Raw genomic sequence first — 21,732 nt, 5'->3', positions numbered from 1 at the left:
CTAACCTTGCAGCCCTCGATCCCAAACCTCCTCCCTCTCACGTTCAAAACAAGCTCGTCGATAGCTTTCCCTCCTCGCATCACGTGCTTTGTTGAAGAATCTTCTTCGCCTGCTTCACATGAGGTAGAGTTTGAAATGAGACGCTCTTAATTTTTTTCTCATACATTTGATGTTCTCATCGTAGTTCCCTCTCTCTAACTCTCTCCTCGATTCCGCATCAGTTTCCCATCTGATGAAATACCTCAGGAACAAGTTGGAGAACGATTCATCCTCTATTTTCAACTTCTTCAGTCAGGTAAAGGTTTTGGTTTTATTATTTATCTTAATGGTTCACTGGAGCATCACTGTCTTTGTTCTTTGTCTCCACCGATAGCTTCTGCATTATATCTGCAGCTTCTACACAAAACTTATCAAGGAGCAAACCATATCCAGCATTAATTCCATATTCGGGATACAAAGTAATCTAAAAACATAAGAAAAAACATAATCGGGAATCATGAATAGGAGATGAACCAAGATTCGCAATCCTCTATATACCATAACAAAACCCTCGAAGCGTAAAAAACATGCTGCTTAAACACCACGCGTCGAATTTAAAGATCCAATAAAAACGGGATCTAAATTGAAGCGAGAAAAGAGGAAGCATCTGGAAAAAAATTAGGTTAACGAAGCATGACAGAAAGGATACGGTCAACAGAGGTTGCAACAGCCGACATAGTCGGATCTGTCGTGGCGTCGCAGGGCGAAGGAGTACAGGTAAATCCTCGAGAAGGAGGGAAGTGAAGAAACAGGCCGATAAAGCAAAGAGAGTATAATATAGTGTGGATAGATACCCTGGGAGAGAGAAAACGAGGAAAAACCTCAAAGGAAAGAGAAAGAGAAAGAGAAAATTTAATTTACCTATTTATAGGTAATTTTATATCAATATATTATGAAATTAAATAATAAATATTAAAAATATATTTTTAAAGATCTATTAAGACCAAATCTCTTTCTCTTTCCTTTGAGGTTTTTCCTCGTTTTCTCTCTCCCAGGGTATCTATCCACACTCTATTATACTCTCTTTGCTTTATCGGCTTGTTTCTTCACTTCCCTCCTTCTCGAGGATTTACCTGTACTCCTTCGCCCTGCGACGCCACGACAGATCCGACTATGTCGGCTGTTGCAACCTCTGTTGACCATATCCTTTCTGTCATGCTTCGTTAACCTAATTTTTTTCAGGATTCTTCCTCTTTTCTCGCTTCAATTTAGATCCTGTTTTTATTGGATCTTTAAATTCGACGCGTGGTGTTTAAACAGCATGTTTTCTACGCTTCGAGGGTTTTGTTATGGTATATAGAGGATTGCGAATCTGGGTTCATCTCCTATTCATGATTCCCGCTTCTGTTTTTTCTTATGTTTTTTAGATTACTTTGTATCCCAAATATGGAATTAATGCTGGATATGGTTTGCTCCTTGATATGTTTTGTGTAGAAGCTGCAGATATAATGCAGAAGCTATCGGTGGAGACAAAGAACAAAGACAGTGATGCTCCAGTGATAGCCAAGAAGGTTTGTTTGTTATTGCCAGCTCCATCTCTCCAAACATGATTATGTTCATTGCTTCATCTCATACATTGCAAGTGGCATGGAATACTCTTGCAAATATCTATGCCAAATCATCTTGAGGGCATCTCACACAACTTAAAGATGGCATTTTCCTTCTGGCCAAGTGAACAAAAGAAATCACTGAATACATGCAATGGGTCAAAATTATTGTTTATGAACTTGCCATGCTTAGTCACCCAATTGACGATGATGATCTCACACTAAAAACCCTAGGAGGTCTTGATGAATGATTTACGGATGCAAATTTATAAAATGAATTTGATATATAATCTATAAATGTAAATTATATTTAAATGTATGATATAAATTAGAAATATTTTATATTAAATTTGTAATTTTATATATGAACTATATTTATATTAAAGCTGAACAAAATTTAAAAACAGGTGATGTTTAAATTTAAAATTATAGAACATATTATTTATGTTTAAATTTATTTATTTTTAAGGCACAAAATTTTATTATTATATAATTAATCATTATTATTATGTCATTTAAATAAATTAGTATTATCACATCATCTGATTCAATCTACAATTCGATTCCAATCTAATTATTGATTTGTGTACTTCCCCTTCTTCCAATTCCACATCAAGTCCTATTTTCACAACAGCATTATTATAATTAATAATATATTTTCTTATGTATGAAGCAAGTCTCCTTAGAATAGAGGTGTCAAAATTGACCTAATCCAAAACCCGACCCGGACCCGACCAAAAATTTTTTTACTTCGGGTCAACCCATTTGTATTACCGGTTTGGTTCGGGTTTGAGTTTTTGACCCATTTATAAAATCAGATTGGGTTCGAATTGACCCGAAAACCCGAATCTGTTTGTGTGTCAATATATGACCTGGCCGCTAGGGCTGTCAACAACTGACCCGACCCGAAAACCCGACCAGAAAAATTCGGGTTCGTGTTGACCCGTTTAATAAATGGGTCGGGTTTGGGTTTTAAATTTGGACCCGTATAACAATTGGGTCGGGTTCGGGTTCGGGTTCGGGTTAACCCGGTAACCCGATTCCGACCCTAAAACAACCAGCATCAATAAGGGTTTTAATAACGTCGAGCGGTCCATCGAGGCATCGAGCGGCCGAGCGGATAGCAGATAGCTAAGTGAGGGATTTCTCATTTCTGAGTTAGGGTTTCTCTATCTCCGACTCCAAGACTCCGACGCCGTTCTTCGACTCTCTCTGTCTCTCGCTTCTTGCCTTCCTCCACTCTCTAGGCCGTTCAGCGTTCGCACCATTTGGAACTTACTGTAATCACTAGTCAGTGAAGTATTGAACTCATTACTCATGAATAATTTTAGTTTCATTTTTTTAGAAGTATTTTGGCTGAGTTTTGGTTTCTAATCGACTGATCTACTATTCTACATTATTTCTACTCTTCCTTTATTTCACACTTTATCAATCTGGAAGTTAGAGGGTTTGCAGTTTTTGTAGATTAGGGTTTGCAGTTTGCTGTTTTTGTCATTTTGACATTTGGTTTTGTAGATTAGGGCTTGCAGTCTTGTTGTTTATCATATTCTTGAGTTTGATGAATGTTTTTTGAGTCTTTTGGCATCTCATATGTCGGCTCTATCCCCAATGGTTAGTCGTATGCACGATCCAATCTGCCCTTCCATCGACCCATTCGTGTCGAGTGTAGAGGCCTACGATCGTTTTGTCCCACGGGATAGTGCGGCCGTACCCTCTGTGTTCGTACCCCACGAGCGGTGCTCTTTCGGAGGTCCACAGTAATGATGGCAAACAACGTTGCAAATGTAAGAAATGTGGGGCAACTTACTTGTCTGATAGTAAAAATGGGACAGGTAATCTGAGACGTCACATTCAGAACTGTAAGAAGCGGGACTCCCATGATATTGGTCAACTTATTCTTCAAAGTAACACAAGCACTTCTATTTCTATGGTTGAAAATAAGTTTGATTATCATGAATTTCGTAGTTTGTTTACTTCATGCATAGTTAAGCATGACTTACCTTTTCAGTGTGTGGAATGGTCTGGTGTTAGAACATTACTTCGATACTTACGTCCTGATTTACAAATTGTATCTAGAAATACAGCACGAAATGACTGTAAGAAATTGTTCATTAAGAAGAAAGCACAGATACAATCCCTTCTATGTATCTGTAAGAGTAGAGTTTCTTTAACTTCTGATTTGTGGACTTCCATTAACGCTGATGGTTTTATTTGCTTAACTGCACATTTCATTGATAATAATTGGCGGTTACAGAAGAAGATTATAAGTTTTGATTATATGCCACCCCCACATGATGGCTTAGCATTATTTGAGAAACTACAACAGCTTTTGATTGATTGGAAACTTGATAGTAAGCTTTTTAGTATTACTCTAAATAATGCTTCAGCGAATACTGTCTCAGTTGATTTTTTAAGAAATCATTTGAATTTGCAAAATGCACTAATATGCATGGTGAATTCCTCCATATGTGATGTTGCGCACATATAGTAAATCTTATTGTGCAGGAATGTTTGAAGGATATAGATACCTCCGTGGTGAAGGTTCGTGAGAGCATTAAATATGTAAAAGGCTCTCAATCAAGAAAACAAAGGTTTATGGAATGTGTACGACAAAGTTTGCTTGAAATAAGTAGAGGATTGAGGCAAAACGTACCAACTAGATGGAATTCTACTTTCATTAGAAGTGCATTGAAACATGATATTGTAGAAGCATTTGTTTGCACAAAGGATTGGTTGTACAGTGACCAAGGTAATTTATATGTCACGGAGTACACGAATGGTTCAATTTTTGTTAAAAATTATATTTAAACTAAATTCTTGTTTTGTTAATAGATATAAAAGACACGGAGCTTGATGATGTGACAGAAAACATTATAATGGAGGGAAATCAAATGGGCAATGCATCAGGAAATTAAGCAGTTTAGAAACTATTGTTAGCTCAATAATGACATGGACATCTGCTGTGCAACAGCTATTTATGGTTGTGGGGTTTTATTTCCTGTCTTCTTACTAGTATGTTTATGGCTGCTCTTTCAACCTTGTTGTTGCTGGCTGGGTTATAAAATCTATTTTTCTTGTGCATTGTGCAGCACTGCAGCAGCTGCTAGCCTGCTTATGGAACTCTGGTAACACTAGGTTGTGGCTTTTACATTCAATATCTGGTTGTGCTGGACGGTTTTTTTTAACATTATCTTTATTCATGTATAATGTTGGGGCCGTTGATGTTTGCTGTTTAGTGTTAAATATTTTATTCAAGTATAATTTTTGATGCCTGAATCGGTGATTCCTGATGGTTATGTTGGATTGTTTCCATGTAGTCCTGTACTCCTCTTGGTTCCTTTGATGCAAAATTCCTGATGGTTAAATAGTTAATTGGTTATGTTGGATTGTTCATTGTTGGCTAATTGGCTTGTAGTTGTAGCCTGTTGTGGGCCTTGTGGCAATGTGGCCGTTGTCGTCGGCAGCAGTGCAGCTAGCTGCTTGCATATTTTTCTGGTTGTTCACTTGTTCTGTTGCTCACTTTGTCTTATCTTCTGAAATTCTGTTGATTTTAGTTTATTATTATAATATGGCAATGATGAAGAACATTGTGAATTTATAGAACAGTGGTAATAAATAAATAAAAATGTTTTGCAACCAATTTACAAATTGAGGAAATAAGATTTTTTTTATTTGATTTGAGCATATACTACTTCACTGAATAGATACTAAAATTATAAAATCTGTATGCTCAATTTGTAATCTTGGAGGGAAAAATTTTAAAATTGTTGCAGACTAGCAAATGATGCTTCAATTTTCACTAGGTTCATCCTGAGCCGAAAGCCCTAAAGCCTAAACCGGTGATTCCTTAACCTTGAGCTTGTGGATTTTATTTAATTTTGTTGTAGCCTTGCAGGTTCAACTACTTAATGACAAAGAAGCTAACTACTTGAGGCTTAACCGCTTGAGCAATGAGCAACAACAACTCTGGGTCTCTGGTTGTGATTTACTAATTTTTTTGTGTATTTGTAAATTGTAAATTGTAAATTTGTATTGTATCATTATATATTTGTATTATTGTATCTTGTATTTGTAATTTGTAAACTATAAATTTATAAATTATAATGTATCTTGTATTTAATGTATTATAGAAATTATAATTTTTTTTTGTTAATCATAATTTTTTTATTCTTTTATTATTTCATTATTTTTTTTATTAGTCATATTATTTCATAAATGTTTCTGTACTACATTTTTTTTTCTCAAAAAAATTCGGGTTGGCAGGTCGGGACAACCCGACCCGTGATTAACCCGGGTCGGGTCCAGGTTCAGCAATTGCACCCGTATAATTAAACGGGTCGGGTTCAGGTCGACCTATTTAACTTCAGGTTAGTTCGGGTTCGACCCGAACCCGACCCGGCAACCCGAATTGACAGCCCTACTGACCGCATCTAGTCGCATCACCGTCGCGCCATGCCAGTTGTCAGGCGTCCGCGTGTCAGGCTACCTATCCATCGCGTTAAACAGCTAACAACCATCGGCACGTGAGTCAACTGTCAGTGTGTCATGCACAGGTCATCGCCACATTACGCCACTCTGTCACTCGTCATGTCACCATCGTGTCAAGCCATCATGCCACATCTTGTAAGACCCAAGTTTGCAGCACTCCAGCATCGCCTCACCCACACTGGCCTCGCCTAAGCCCATACTGGCTGGCCTCACCTGTTCACATCCAAGTTTGTGGTCATGTCAGGTCAAACCGTAACCCTCTTACCCGCTTGGGTCAGGTTATATATATATATATATATCTCTAAAAGTAACCGAAAGGGTATACATATTGTTGCAGGCTCATAAATTTGAGGCAATAAAGTGAGAGAGTTTTTTGTCTTAGTGATACACGAATCTCCAGCACACAAACAAATAATTAAGAGCTAGGAAATGCAAAAAAAAAAAAATGTGGAAAACACAAAAAGGGAAAAATCATGTGGCCTTGCTCAAGTGAAGTTGCAATAGTTTAGAGAATTGATCGAAGTTCTTCAAGGTGAAAGGTTGACACATTATTTAACTTTGAGACGTTGAACTTATAATAGCTTGGAGAATCAATCAAAGTTCATATGGGTGCTCGGGAGTTAGAATGATTGTGGTCGGGAGACAGTGGTCGGAACGATCGTGGTTGGGCAACAATGGTCTATGAACTGAGGTCGATAGGCAATGGAAGTCAGAAGCCTAGTGGTACCTGCTAAGAGAAGGTCCGACGAAGGCCTGATGATAGCAAGGGCCAGGCAGATGTCCAATGGCTATGGGCGATCGAGCAAAGGTCCAATGATGGTTAGTAGTTGAGCGACCAGGTGGAGGTTGGGCAGCGGTCTACGACTAGGCGAAAGTCTGACTGCAAATGACCGGGTTAAAATCTAAAGATGGTTGGATGATGAAGGTTTTGCGATAGCTTTCTATTTTAAGGTCTGGAAATTAGTATCTGGGCAAAGGTCCGACGGAAGTCTAGCGGTGGTGATCAGCCAATGAAAGTTTGCTAGTGGTGGTGCTCCGGTAGAGCTCTAGGATACTTGAAGCCTCAAAATTCTCTCCAATCTCTAGCCAAAAGGTCCCCCTCATGTAGATACTAAGAGCTTATTTATAAATCTATGGGAGTGGTATGCCCCATAAATATAGAAAAATTTTGGAGCAAATACAAAGCATTATATTGAACGGCCCATATTAATTCACCAATCATAGACAATTTTTTTCATCATTTAGACTCCTAAATGATATTGGAATTAAGTGATCTATTGATCATTGGATTAGTCTCGCTAAGCCACTTTATTCGACGATAAGCATGTTATATTCAAAGATCATCTGATCACCTAATTTATGTTTTGAAGTTTTTAATTATGCTTTGAGTCAATATTTTCGCTTAGTTGGGCTCGAATTGGATTGATTTTGGTGTCATTGGGTTATTCTCATCTAGACGTTTATTTTGATTATAATTTTGTTGAAATCAAAGTATAAATGATCTTAGATTTTGTTTTGGAAGTTTCAATTCAAATGTTTATTGAGATTTGTGCCCGTCATAATAATTTCTTGGTGACATATCATATATTGAATCTCATATAAAATTGGTAGGATAATAAAATATATCACATGTATAAATAATTAATCTATACTACTATTATAAAAGGGGCTTGAGTTTCCACCCAAATGCAATCTTAACCTTTCATTTTATTTTTTTAAATATTATCACGTCACTTCATTATATTTTTAATTATTAATAAATTTAAAAAACTATACTAATATATAAAAGCAACTTAAGATTCTACATTTAGCAAATCCTCATCTTTTATTTTTAAAATCCAAATTAATTTACAACATTTGATTTCGTGTCCCTTCCACTTATTTAGATTGGCCTGAGGAGCTACATGTGACTTTATCATAACCCTCCATGTGGCATGACCCTTAGTGACCCTTTTGCTCCTACAAACGCATTGTTTCGTATTCCCTTCCATCGCATTCCTTCATATTCCATTTGTGCAAGCCCAACCCTGCAGCCCTCGATCCCAAACATCCTCCCTCTCACGTTCGAAACAAGCTCGTCGATATCTTTCCCTCCTCGCATCACGTGCTTCGTTGAAGAAGCTTCTTCGCCTGCTTCACATGAGGTAGAGTTTGAAATGAGCCGCCTTAATTTTTTCTCATACATTTGATGTTCTCATCATAGTTTCCTCTCTCTAACTCTCTCCTAGATTCCGCATCAGTTTCCCATCCAATGAAATACCTCAGCAATAAGTTGGAGAACGATTCATCCTCTATTTTCAGTTTCTTCAGTCAGGTAAAGGTTTTGGTTTTATTATTTATCTTAATGGTTCTCTGATTTGGAAAGAGAGCATAAATAAGCAAGATTGTACTTCTTTAGTGGCATTCTTTGTTTTCATTAAAGATCGAGTATTTATGTTTATAGGAAGATTTTTATTATAATTTGTTAGGGGGATTAAGATTTTTCATTTACAACCAAGTAAATTTCACCTTTTTTCATATTATCAATGGCCTTATCACATGTTTTCACCTATTATAAGAAAAATCATAAAGTGTCTCAAATAGGATGAGAGCTTGAAACACAACTAGCACTCAATGATAATTCAAATGAAAGTTGGAAAGAAGAAGAAGAAGAAGAAGAAAGGGGGAAAAACAATGATTTCAACTATGCTTTCTCTTTTGAATGGAGTTATGTTCCCCTCTCTTGCAGATTCTTTGAGTTACACATCAACATTATTTGTTGCTCTTAATGTAGTTTTTGTTGTGATTGTAGCTGGGATTGCTATTGTTAATTACTAAATGGAATCATGTCAATGCCAATATTGCTTCATGCGATATCAGATTTGGAATATGTGTGGAACCTGTTCACCACAGTTCTGGTTCTTGTAACAGCTTTTTTGACAGTTTAATAGTATGATTTTTTTCTTTGATTTATGATAATATTGAACTTGGTAAAAAATATGATTAATTTTGAGCTAATTGTTTTTGCATAAAAAATTTCTTAATTTTGTTAATTTCTTTACATCATTATGCATTGCTTGAGCCACTACTTGGAACCCTTTGAGGAAGATAAATGAACAAGGTGAGCCTGAAAGAGATTAAGGATATGAATGATGGAGATGATTTGAGAGCCAAGTGTGTGGAAGAGGAAAAAGCTTGGAGCTTGGAGAAATGAGTTTAGGTTGTTAATATTTTTGACGGATTTATTACAATGAAGTAAAGATTACCAGTTAAATCAGCAGATAGATTTTGTTAAGTGAATTTTCATCTGTCCAAATTATAAGAAGATGCGATTATATACAAGTTATATGGTACACTTTCACTGAATATTATTTCATGATTATCTCTTTTCCTTTTTTTTTCTTCAGCACTTCTTTACCTCATGTTAAATTTCAACTTGTAATGACCTTCTGGAAACTGATGATACTTATGATTGATGTTATGCAGTTCGAAGCATAGAAAATGAACTTGAAGACTTTTGCCATATAAAGCCTATTGTGAGGACATCACTAGCACTCTGCTCTACTATTTACATAGCTACGAGCTTCTTTGGTGATCTCTCTTTGATGAATCAACCCTTCATAATGTGCTTGCCAACTTCAATGCCAACCTCCACATACCTTCACTACAGGAAATTTTACTATTACCGGCGGCCTAGACCGGCGTTTGTCTAGCCGCCGGTAATCCGTCGGTCTACCGGCGGTTGCTGGCGGTTATTTGTCGAGACTACAACCGCTGACAATTACGTCGGCACGACCCGGCAGCTAACTGGCGGTAGATTTTGCCGGCGGTTTGACGGCCGGAACCCCGCCGACAATAACTAAGTCGATAACCGGCGGCATAGGCCACCGGAAAGCCGTCGGAGAAATAAACCGCCGGTAAAACACCGCCGGCAATGGTTACCGACGCCGTTTTTACCGGCGGCTCGACAACCGCCAAAAAGCCGTCGGTTTATTTCCAAACCATTGGTAAAAACAGGTATACCGCCGGTAAAAACCGCCAGTATTACCTGAATTTCCTGTAGTACTTATAGTGTTGTTTTTAATGATGATGCTCGTGTCAGCTATGTTGTACACCTCATGCTTGGATTTCCTATGATATTCCATGCTTTGAGACATTAGTTGCATATTTTCATAATTTAAGAAGGAAAGGTTTAACACTCTAGGATCATAAGAAAGTAAATACATGAGGTGGTCAAAGGGGAGAGAAGCTTCTAGTCAAGAGAAAATGAAGAAGTCTTTTCAAGTGCTTATATATATTGGGGAGGGTTGATTTTTATTTTTTCAAGGGATGACTTATAGCTTGTATGTATGTAGGTTTGATATTCATATTCCTTACTGTCAGTTATTAATTGTCTATATGGTCTAATTTTTTAAAATCCCTGATTTCATATTATATATGGTATGTATTTTGACTTTAACTTGTTTGGATTGTTTTATTTTTTGTAATTTGGTCATTTTTTTAAAATTTCTTTACAAAAGCTTATCTTTAATGTTTAGTGGCCTATTGATGTTGTCAAAATGTCAAATTAGCTAATTATGAGTTCCAAGTTAACATTTCTTATTTAGGAGATCATTTGGGATAATTTTTTCACAGCTTTACTTTCCATATCAGTATCACACAATCATTTGTCTACAACTTTTTATGTTTACTTAAAATCATTTTATTAAGTTACAAAGGTTGATTTATTTATTGATTGCAGTCGATGTTCATGCATGTTATCCTAATTGTTATTCTTAGAAAAGGGATGTGAAGTAGGTCATATTGGATTCATCAGTTATTTTTATTTATATATGTAACCCCTATTTCTTAGTTCTTATAAACATTTACAAATTGCAAATTTTTTAAGATTGCTTTTTATATTTTAATTTTTTTAACTATGCTATTCCTATTACATAAATGGAAGCTGAAAGAATTGATTTTGTATGCAGAGCAGAACTTCATTTACTCTTGTGGCCTATCCATCCTTGGTTTCTTTTAATAATTTTATTCATTGCTCGCAACTATCATACCGGCGGTAAACCGCCAGTCAGCTGGCGATTAACCGACGGTTGTGCCGCCGGTAAAATCGGCGTCTGGGATGGTCGGTAAGCCGCTGGTAATGCACCGGCGATCGCCGACGCTATGATCGTAGGAATTTACCGGCCGTTTATGCCGTCGGTAAAGTAAACCGTCAGAAATTGACCGCCGCAATTCGTTTCCTACGCGCTTTATACTGGCGGTTTACAAACCGCCGGTGATTGATATTTTTCTTGTAGTGTGTATTGCTTGGTGTGAAAATCTAAAAGTCATTTCATTCAATGGCCCATGATGAATCAATTGTTTCTCCCAATTGGTTGCAGGCTAATATGTGGAAGCCTGGCCTCAAGGTGTGTGATTTATTTTTAATTTTGTTATACTTGTTATTTAAAAATTTTGGTTCAAAACGGTTTACAATATCTAGCTTTTGTTTTTTAATCTCTTTATATTTTAGCCATTTGATGCTAAAAGATATAATAAAAAGATCATTTCCTGCCTCATATGAGCTTTTTCTCTATGATTTATTTTGAAATAAATTATCTTTTTTTGGTTGTAATGGAGGAATGGATAGAAGAAATACAATTTTTCATTAACAAGTAAAAATTTTTTTTTTTTTCAAAATAGATCCATACAATGCAAGCATAATACTATTCAATATGAGTGATAAAATATCTTGGGAATGTTATCTATGAATGTTAATATAACTAAAAAAATTATAAATATTGAATGAAAGATAAATTTTCTATAGGTTTTTCATGCATTGCTAAACTTTTTTTTTTAACAACTATGTTTTGAAAATCGGTATGCAAGTATTGCACGTAATATTTAAACAGCATTTAATATAATGTTTTGAAGGAGTCTTATTAGTTTATTCCTCACTAAGTAAAGCCTATAGGGTCTTCAACAAAAGAATCTAAGCTTTAGAGGAATCAACCCATATTATATTTGGTGAATCAAATAGACTTGTTGATGATAGGTTAAAAAAAGAGGAGGTAGAAATTACACATGGAGTAGATGATGCTGACCTAGGTAACTTTAACACTTGATGTCACCAGTAAAGCAGACGCCCACCATCGACTTCAATGTTAAAGCCTACCATCATTACCAAAGAGATGCACGCCTTTTTGGTCGAAGTTCTCTCCATATGCAAAATTTTCATACAATAATACAACGATAAACTCTATCTTTATCATTTGGAATATTCCAACACATTATATATAATCAATCTAAAGTTGAATTCAATATATGTTGAATACTATATTTTAATTGAAGATTATATATTTTAATTGTGATTCAAATTTAAGTAACTATTGATGAAATTTTGAGCTCAAATTTAATCACCATCCATGGTGCCATACCCAAAGTATATCACCAAGGAAATTTTTATCACAATGATTATAAATTGTTGGCTTTCTTCATTCATCATTCACTTCATTGTATATTACCATGAAAAAGGGGAAATTTATTACGTGTAGTGTCAGAATGTGTCTAGAGGCTAATTCAGATGTGTCACGTCACTTAATGCACAGTGCATTAGATGATGTGACGCATCTGAATTGACCTCCGAACACGTTCAGATACCACACAGAATAATCTCTCTGAAAAAGATCACATAGAAAGAATTATTTCACATTTATAACATCCATTTAGTTCCTTCTTTCAAATAACAGCCCCCTTTTGCAATGGTGGTGACTTTTTAATAAAATCATTATAATACTAATTAATAATATGTTTTCTTGTATAAGAAGCAAGTCTCATAAGAGCCATTTTGGTTGCTTGACAACGACTACAAATTGGTCCCATTAACTAATTTAGAATATATGTTTATATTGCAAAATATACATTTTATTTTAAATAAATTAATATTAATAATATTTTTATGTCATTTTTTATTTATGTATAAATCTATTATTAGGTAAACTTTTCTAAAAAAGGTTAAGAATTTATCGTCGAAGCCCTTCGCTTTATCGAATTTATGTTTACACACTAAATAAATAAATATAAGTTGTCCACCATGCATGGTATGGTCCTCCAAACCTCAAACGGCATGTAAGACTTCTTTCATGTATGGAAACTACTGGTAGAGGCTATGCTGTAGCGTGAGGGGGAGAGAGGGAGAGAGTCACTCGCCATTAAAAACCTCTCCTTGCTGTCCGGCTTCTTCATCACGCCACCCGTCGTCGCGAGTCCTCCATTTCCTTCTTCACATTCCCAAATTCCAAAACTGGTTTTTTTAAAACATCTTTGGCAGCTCGTGACTTTGCGCTGGTTTGAGTTTCATCGGCGGTGAGATCCTTATCGTTCGGAGATTCCATCCGATTGTGTTTACCGATCATTCTGTAATGGGGCTTTAACGTTTCTTCTATTCCTATCCTGATTTTGCGTTTCTTTTTGCTCAAGAAATGTTTTTTGGATAATCAGGGTTTTAATGGTTCTGCGTATTTGGGTGCATTTGATTTTATGTTGAGAGATAGAGTTGGTTCTATGAATCTCTGTGATTAAAAAGCTAAATTGGATTTGCATCCTTGATTAGGTAATTGGGATTGTTTTCGAGTGGACATTTGTGATTTTTATGTTGGAGATCATTTGATGATATCTTGAGAGAATTCAAACTTGAAAATTGTTTGGCATGTGAACATTGGGATTTAAGATTTGTGAGAGGAAATTTGTTAAATCGGTTAAATCCCGTGAATATTGTTGGCATTTAACAAATCTTGGATTGAACCAATAGATGAGATTTACAATGGCAGTTAATCTTTCATCAACAACTCAATAATTTTGGTCACCTTCTTAGCAACATTGGCTGATGTGTTGAATTCTTATGTCTTTGGAAGGCTTGTGGAATTTCTTATGTTATTTGTTTCATTGAATGTGATTTGGAGAAGTGTGCTAACCATCCTATTGTAATGTACTTTGATTCTTGTTGCAGATAGGAATTCTATGGCTTTAAGTAACTCATTTGTGGATCTGCATTGCTAATAAGGACTGGCTGTTATTTTTGCATTTTGAAGCTGCATAAAACACCACGCTTTCTGTCATGGAAGGAGGCATAGCTGAGGAAGACTGTGATGAATATGATAAGCTTCTTGGTGGAAAAATTCCCAATACAAGTTATGGGAATTCTCTTACTGTGCATCATAGGCTCATTGTTCCTTTCCAGGGGTTGGATATAATCTCCTTAGAGTTAGAGAAGGAATCTCCTTGCAGAAAAGATACTAAACTTTTTTCTCCTAGAAGCAAGTCTCTTAATCTTTATAAATCTCCTCTGCCTGCTACACAGCAAGAGAACATGTCGATTTATCCTGATGATAAAAAACTCCAAGAAAAAGGAACTAATTGCAAAATTTCTGAGATGATTGCTGGGCAAGATAATTCCAATTTGCCAGATGACAATTCCCTCACAATGTCATTCGACGAAATGAGAATCAAAGAGAATATAGCCATGATACTAAGTTCTTCAACGCCAGCTAACCAGAACTCTTCCGAAATCACTTGCTTGCCGAATGGGCAGTCAGCCAATCACCTAAGCAAATCTCTCTTTGGATATGATATGTTAGACATGAATTTTCCACCTCTATCCAGAACCGTTAATGGTGTTACTTTACCAAGTATTGAACTTGAATCACAGTCTCCAATACTGCAAAGAACTGGATTTGTCAATCTGAGTTATGGAAATGATTGTCGGCGTAATCCGAAGTTATTTAAACCAGATGGTTATGAACCAAAGCCAATATCAGAGATTGTATTTGGCAGCTTCTCTGAAAGATATGTTCAATTCAATTCACAGTATTTATATGCTGAAAACTTGCAAAATTACAGTCCTGAAGCCATTCAAGTTCAAAAGATTATGAATTTGGGTATGAGGCCTTTAAATGGGAATAAAGTGCACCAATGCGTTGAGTTTCCTATCCCTCGCCGGTTTGAACAGTGTTATCAAAATCCATATATGAATGCCAGTGTACTTGATTATAAATCTAATCAGTTGAATTATTGTCAATATCAACATTGGGGATCATCAGGTAGGGTTGAGAACTCCTCATCTTCACATGGAGAAAAATTATTATCTAGTAATGGTTCAACTTGTTCTGTCAAAGATTTCCATGGTCAACAAATTTTTGATAGAGTTGTGAAGAAATCCTTTCCTGAAAAGATTTTGAGAAGGTCTCATGGAGCAGACACAGTTGCGATTCCTAGGCCTAATCCTCTCACAACTGATCAATCATTGCATTTAAATGAAAAAAATGTGAGATTGTCTGATTGCCATACCCATCAGCCTTGTTGTCTGAGTAATGGATTCTTGCGATTAGACAATCAGAACCATAGATATTCACCTCCTGTTGGCTTTGATCCCAGGCTTTCCTTACAGCCAATGCAGATAAAATATAATTCTGTGGATGATGTCATTGGGAGGGTATATTTGATGGCAAAGAATCAGCATGGATGCCGCTTTCTGCAGAAAAAACTCACTCAATGTAGTCAGGAAGACATTGATGAGATCCTTTTCGAGATCATTTGCCACATTGTTGAACTTATCACTCATCCTTTTGGGAATTATTTTGTTCAGAAGCTTCTAGAATTATGTAATGAGGTACAAATGACACTCATACTCAAGGTCATTACTCGAACAACTGGTGAACTGTTTAGAATGTCTTGTGATATGCATGGGTATGATTCTCATTTTTTTTATTATGCAAGTTTCCATAGTAATGTTTACTATTTACCGTTAATTTCCTAGTGATTTTCTTTTATCAAGTGCAGAACTCGTGCTGTGCAGAAACTAATTGAAACTCTGAAGACCCCAGAGCATGCTTCCTTCGTTTTGTCATCTTTAGAGCCATACATAGTTTCATTAATGAAAAACATCAATGGAAATCATGTTGCACAGCGGTGCTTTCAGTATCTTTCTAAATATAGCATGGTAATATTTTTGAGTTCTATACAAACAAAGATAGTTTCTAAATTAAAACTTTTTATTATTATTATTTATGATGATATCTGTAATTTTGGTCAATTTCTACTCAGTATTTTATTATTTTCTTTGAGTTCAGTTTTACTGTGCATATGAGCACTTTTTAGTGCTCCCTGGTGATTTTATTTTATATGATGTTGTTTAAGCAGTTTATCATGCTACAAAATCATTGTTTCCTAGGTAAAATGAAGCTTATCATTGATTTTAATTTTTTCTTTAAAATATGTATCATAATTAGTGCTCTCTAAATGTATTTGAGACCTTAAGATTTTTTTATTGAAATTATAATTCTCCTACGACAATGCAACTTTCAGTAAATTTTGATATTTTTCAATGGTTAATGTACTGGTTTGGCCTACAAATTAGTCGGAAGTGAAGCTGGTTATTTGATTACTTTGAATGTTAGGACATCATAACGCTTCAACTAAATTATGATGTGCTGAAATCCCATGAACATCATAGAGTAAAGAACTGTGAATATTAATTCTGCAGAGTTCCCTCCATACATCAAAACTAATTAAATTTTAAATTTTTATAAAGCCTGTATATAAGTCAGTGCAATCTAGATCTGTGTCTAAGCTTGAGTTTTGGGATTAAATTTGTAGTTAGTCCTACCTAAAATTAAACACTAAGAAAATATAAACCTTTCAAAGGTTCATGGGATTGTTTTATTATTTTAATATGCATGCACAATTTGTTTTATTTATTTTGATATATAGTTTCACGACTGATGACATCCTTCTCCTATCTCTTTCTCTTCCTCCTCTAATTTTGTTTCTTCTTGTTGTGGAATGCTATACAGGTGAGGATTTCATGAGTTTATATGGTGAAGAGTTCACCATCTAAACATTCATTATTAACTACGATTGAAGACTTTTGTAGCCTGTATTGTAAAATTTTGTAGTGGCCTCCATTTAGTGCTTTATAGTAACCTCTAGTTAGGATTTTGTGGTAGTCTCCAAGTAGAGTTTTGTGGCAGCCATAAAAAAATCAAGATGAAATCTTATCCATGATAATTGATAAAATTAAACTCTATACTTAACAATCTCCTACTAGTTTAATGATCATATTGAATGCTTCTCTGTGTGGCAACTCCATTGCATCAGTCACATAGCTTAATAAAAGTTTTATAATACCCTAGTCCATCAGTGGCAAACTTATGGAATTTATTTTATTATGATGCTCAGTTATTATGAATTTTTGCCTATCATGGAATGTCCACTCCTCCTTTGGAAGTTTCAATTTGATAGAAATTTTATTTTACATTATTTTTTTTCAAATCATCATTAATAGATTTCATAGCATCTTCGACTTTTCTAATATTTGACTCCATATATGTTTTATTATTCTTGCTTCAATTAGCTGCCACCATGGGTGTATAATCCAACGCATCAACACGTTGCATTGTATTTTACAAAATATAGATAGAGTTCACTAATTCTATTTGCCTTCAAATCAACTAATAAACCCTCAAAGACCTTAAGGGTGCAGCATGACCCGAGAATCTATATCCTCTAACACTAAGAGCAATTAAATATATTAGATTTTTCTTGAAATCTGACACATACTGGACTTCATCCAAAAAGATAGTTACACCATCATGCGACTTTTACTTAACAGTGCCAGAACCTCAAATCTTGCACATAGTCTATTTTCTATATTAGCACGAATACTAGAACTTAACTTATATGTGGAAAATATACCTAAATTAGAACAAGCTTAGTCCAGAATCCACTGTTCTTTACACATTATTTTCAGTCATCACCAATTCCTCAACTAGAAAAATTTGTAGCAGTACTTGCATCAGCCGACTTATCTTTTTTGTAGTTCTCATCCTGTTCTTGCTCTCTCTTTTTCAAAGAAAATTAATTCTTCTTTGTGTGTCCTTCTTTTTATAAAAGAAGCAAAAAAAAAAAAATTTATTTTTAGATTTACTATTGTCATGATTAAAAGTAAAACTTTGCTCATTTGATCTTTCCTTTCTTTCTCTGTAGTTGTTGCTTTTTATTGTGAGATGCTATGAAAGTGAGGACTATATGAGTTTATATAAATATATAATGAAGAGTTCTCTTCTAACATTAATAATCAACCACTATTGAAGACTTTTGTAGTCTCTATTATCTATATTTTTATAATAACCTCCATTATAGATTTTATAATGACCTTCATTTAGAACTTTATGGTAGCCACTAATTAGGACTTTGTTGTAACATCCCATCTTGAAAATTAAAGATCAAATCTTCTTCAAGCTAGTTAATGAAATTAGCTTCTACAATTACAGATTATTCATAATATGAAATTATTAATTTCCATCTTCACTAGGCATTGTTATAAAAATTGGGTCTTCGTTTTCGTTTTCATCTTGGAATACTTAGTCAATAATATCAACCGCTTGAAAACTGACCCATGCAAAGAGAAAAAATATCATCATAAGACTTTGATGTGTGCATGATGAGATCTTGTAAATTCCCTTACTATGCCAAGTAGTGAAGGGATGCCCTAGCTATCATAAACTAAATAGAAGATTCTACTGGTTTTCCAATTTTATTTGAGTTTGAAAACTACAATTTATGCCCCTTTTATTAAGGAACTTATGCATCATGATAAACATAATTTTGCTAATAGTGAAAGCATTGTTTGTTCTGGCTTGTTGTGCATCAATATTTAGAGTTTGCATCCAGAACAATTATTAATGTTTATTCCATTGCTCATCATTGCAGACTATTGCACTCATCACTTCTTGCAGTACAACTAAAATAAGTGAGAAGTACCTAGTTTCTAGAACTCAATTAAACTCTTTCTTTTAGCTTTTGATGTAGAATTTCTATATATTTCTTTGTGCACTAAACTTATCATCAAAATAATTTTCATATTCTGCAATGAAAATATTTTCCAACCTTTTTTTTTTTTTTTTTTTTGTCAAGTTGCTAGATGTCTATTCTATTTGGGTGAAGCATCTCTATAGCATTGACTGGCTTGCAGTTTTTAAGAAACTTATTAATTTATGACAAATATATTGAAAATCTTTTTTTTAGGTTTTATACATATTATGCTTTTTGTTGATATCTTCTAGAGACCTTTTAGGAACTAAATTACAGTAAGACCATAATTTAAATAACGTTTGATAGGATTTGGATCGATAAAACATTCATGCCATCCTTTATCTTGCAGAATCTTATGGACGCAGTAATCTCTCATTGTATTGAGTTGGCCAAAGATCGTCAAGGCTGTTGTGTGCTTCAAACTTGTCTCAAACATTCAGATGGTGATCAAAAGAAGAGACTTATGACCAAGATCTCATCCTACTCCCTTCTCCTTTCTAAAGATCCATATGGGTATGATGATGCATCATATTTACCATTTAAGACTATGATTTACTATTATGAACACATTGATACAAACATAATACGGCAAGAACATGAGACACAACTATTATTAAAAATATATGACATAGACACGCATTAGATACAACATTATAATATCATATCTTGAAAACTGAAAACTCTATATAATAATAATATAAATTAAATATATATACAATTAATTCATATAATCATAAAATAATAAATAAATTTAAATTTATAAAATATTTTAAACTCAATTGAAGATAAAAGGGTTGGTTCTTTTGCAAAAATCAACATTTTGAAAAAAATGTCATAGAAAAAATTTGATGTTAACCTGGCTGTTATTATTATTTATGTAATATATTTTAAAATTAAAAATAAGAGGCTTCTTTTAAGTTTTTATAAAATATACTTTAATATATATATATATATATATACCTTTACAATTATTAATAATGACTCCTGCCTGAATCTGTTATTGTGAAGGAATTATGTAGTTCAATTTGTTCTTGATCTGAAAGACCCACGGACTATTGCTGCTGTACTGAATCAGCTAAAGGGCAATTATGAGCATCTATCAATGCAGAAGTACGGAAGCAATGTGGTTGAAAAATGCCTCAAATTTTCTGGAGAGAATAATTGTGTTCAAATTATTGAGGAACTAATGAACTCTCCTCGACTAAGGCAGATACTGCAAGATAAATACGGTAACTATGTAATGCAATCAGCTCTCAGTGAATCCAAGGTACTTTTTCATCTTTTCTCCATTCCTTTCTTTCTTAAGAGGAGGATTTTTGCATGTTTGTTTCATTTATATGGCTTCAAGTACTAAATTGTCACGCATGATCATGAAAGATGTACAGAGATCTTCACGTTGCTCTGGTAGCGACTATCAAACGCCATGATTGGGCGCTCCGCAATAGCCCTTATGGGAAGAAAGTTCTTTCAAGAGCCTCATTCTCTGATGAGGTAATTTTCATGCCAGTCTGAGAGTTCTGTGTAGAGCAACTTTTCATACTTTTGTTTTATGAGCAACTATTTTTTTGTTTGGCTATAATTTATTATTATTTTTTGGATAATTTTGGACAAGAAGTAGCTTTTTATCATGGGCGGAACCCCTTTAGTCAGGGTGGGCATTAAAAAAAAATATAATGTATTAGATGAGGTATTTTGGGTATTTTGCTCCCCATCAAAAATTCTTTTTGCCCAGATTTTATCAATCCCAAGCGTCCTTGTCCATCCTGCCAATTCGTACTTCACAGCCGCTTTCACTAATCTCTTCTTCCCCGTCGCATTCGATGTTCAAGACGTCGCCGCCTTCGTCTTCGCAGCCCTCTTCTACCTAGTCGCATTCAACGTTCAAGAATCGCTCTTAGTTCGCACTTCACAGCCTTCTCGCAAGTCACGATTATACGTTCTCCAACACACACCATTGTGAGCCGCCATGTCCCATCAATGCTTCTCTAGTGAGCTACAATTTTTCACTCAAGCTCAAAAGTCGAGCTTAAGTCTAAATTTGGAATCCCCCCAAAAAAATTTTGCCCACCCTGAAAAAGAAGCTGGATCCGCCCATGTTTTTTATCATACAATATATTAAAATGTGATAGTTATATGAAACTTACTGTTCTACTTTTTTTAGAAGAAAAAATTTGTAATATCCACAATAACTTTTAAGTATGCTTTTCTAACAGATATTCTACAACTGCTTTTCCTGATAGCTGCAAGGGGCCATTTGGTGTGATTGTAGCTGTTTAAAAATTTATTGTGAAGCTTTTATCGAAAAAGTAGATTTTTTAAAAGTTGTTATGAATCTTATAATTTTTTTAAAAATTATCTCGACATGAACGTTTTTTAAAAATAGTTATCACTGTAGAAACTTCTGAAAAAACAACAAGAAAATTGAATCCTTCAATTTGTCGAAGATTTGGTTTTAAAAAAACTATTTATCATTGTAGGAACTTCTGAAAAACAAGAAGAAAATTGAATTCTTCAATCAAACCTTCACCTTATTTTTGGGCTAAACTTAAAAAGGTTTTTTTTTTGGTGCAGCACAGCAAATATCTATAGAACAGGCTTGTGCAACATCTGGAGAGTTGTAAAGCCAAAGTAAAAACCACACAGCTGCATTGTTTGTAGACAAGCTAAGAGGAATGTTTTGAATATCTGAAGTACTATGGTTATTATTTATGATGGTTTTGCAAAATAGTAAGACGTTTCTGTATATGAACTGGCTTATTCTTGAAGGTTATTTAATATTTGGTATACAGAGATAGAGAGAGAGAGAGAAGCCAGTAGCTGCTTATTGTAA

General features: G+C 34.7%; 1 protein-coding gene across 1 annotated transcript; it reads left to right on the top strand.

Moving 5' to 3' along the window:
- Positions 1-13,220: 13,220 nt before the first annotated feature.
- Positions 13,221-21,179, top strand: LOC110098708 (pumilio homolog 11). Its single transcript, XM_020825615.2, has 8 exons — positions 13,221-13,397; positions 14,041-15,776; positions 15,870-16,029; positions 19,252-19,415; positions 19,911-20,169; positions 20,280-20,393; positions 20,635-20,858; positions 21,116-21,179. Exons 2-8 carry the CDS (start codon positions 14,149-14,151, stop codon positions 21,177-21,179), a joined length of 2,613 nt encoding a protein of 870 aa, XP_020681274.1. The 5' UTR covers positions 13,221-13,397; positions 14,041-14,148.
- The last annotated feature ends 553 nt before the right edge of the window (positions 21,180-21,732 follow it).

Source organism: Dendrobium catenatum, unplaced genomic scaffold (genome assembly GCF_001605985.2).
Source record: "Dendrobium catenatum unplaced genomic scaffold, ASM160598v2 original_scaffold_274930, whole genome shotgun sequence".
NCBI classification, from domain to species: Eukaryota; Viridiplantae; Streptophyta; class Magnoliopsida; order Asparagales; family Orchidaceae; genus Dendrobium; species Dendrobium catenatum.
The sequence above is the reverse complement of the archived record's forward strand: the minus strand, read 5'-3'. Positions and strand labels throughout refer to the sequence as shown.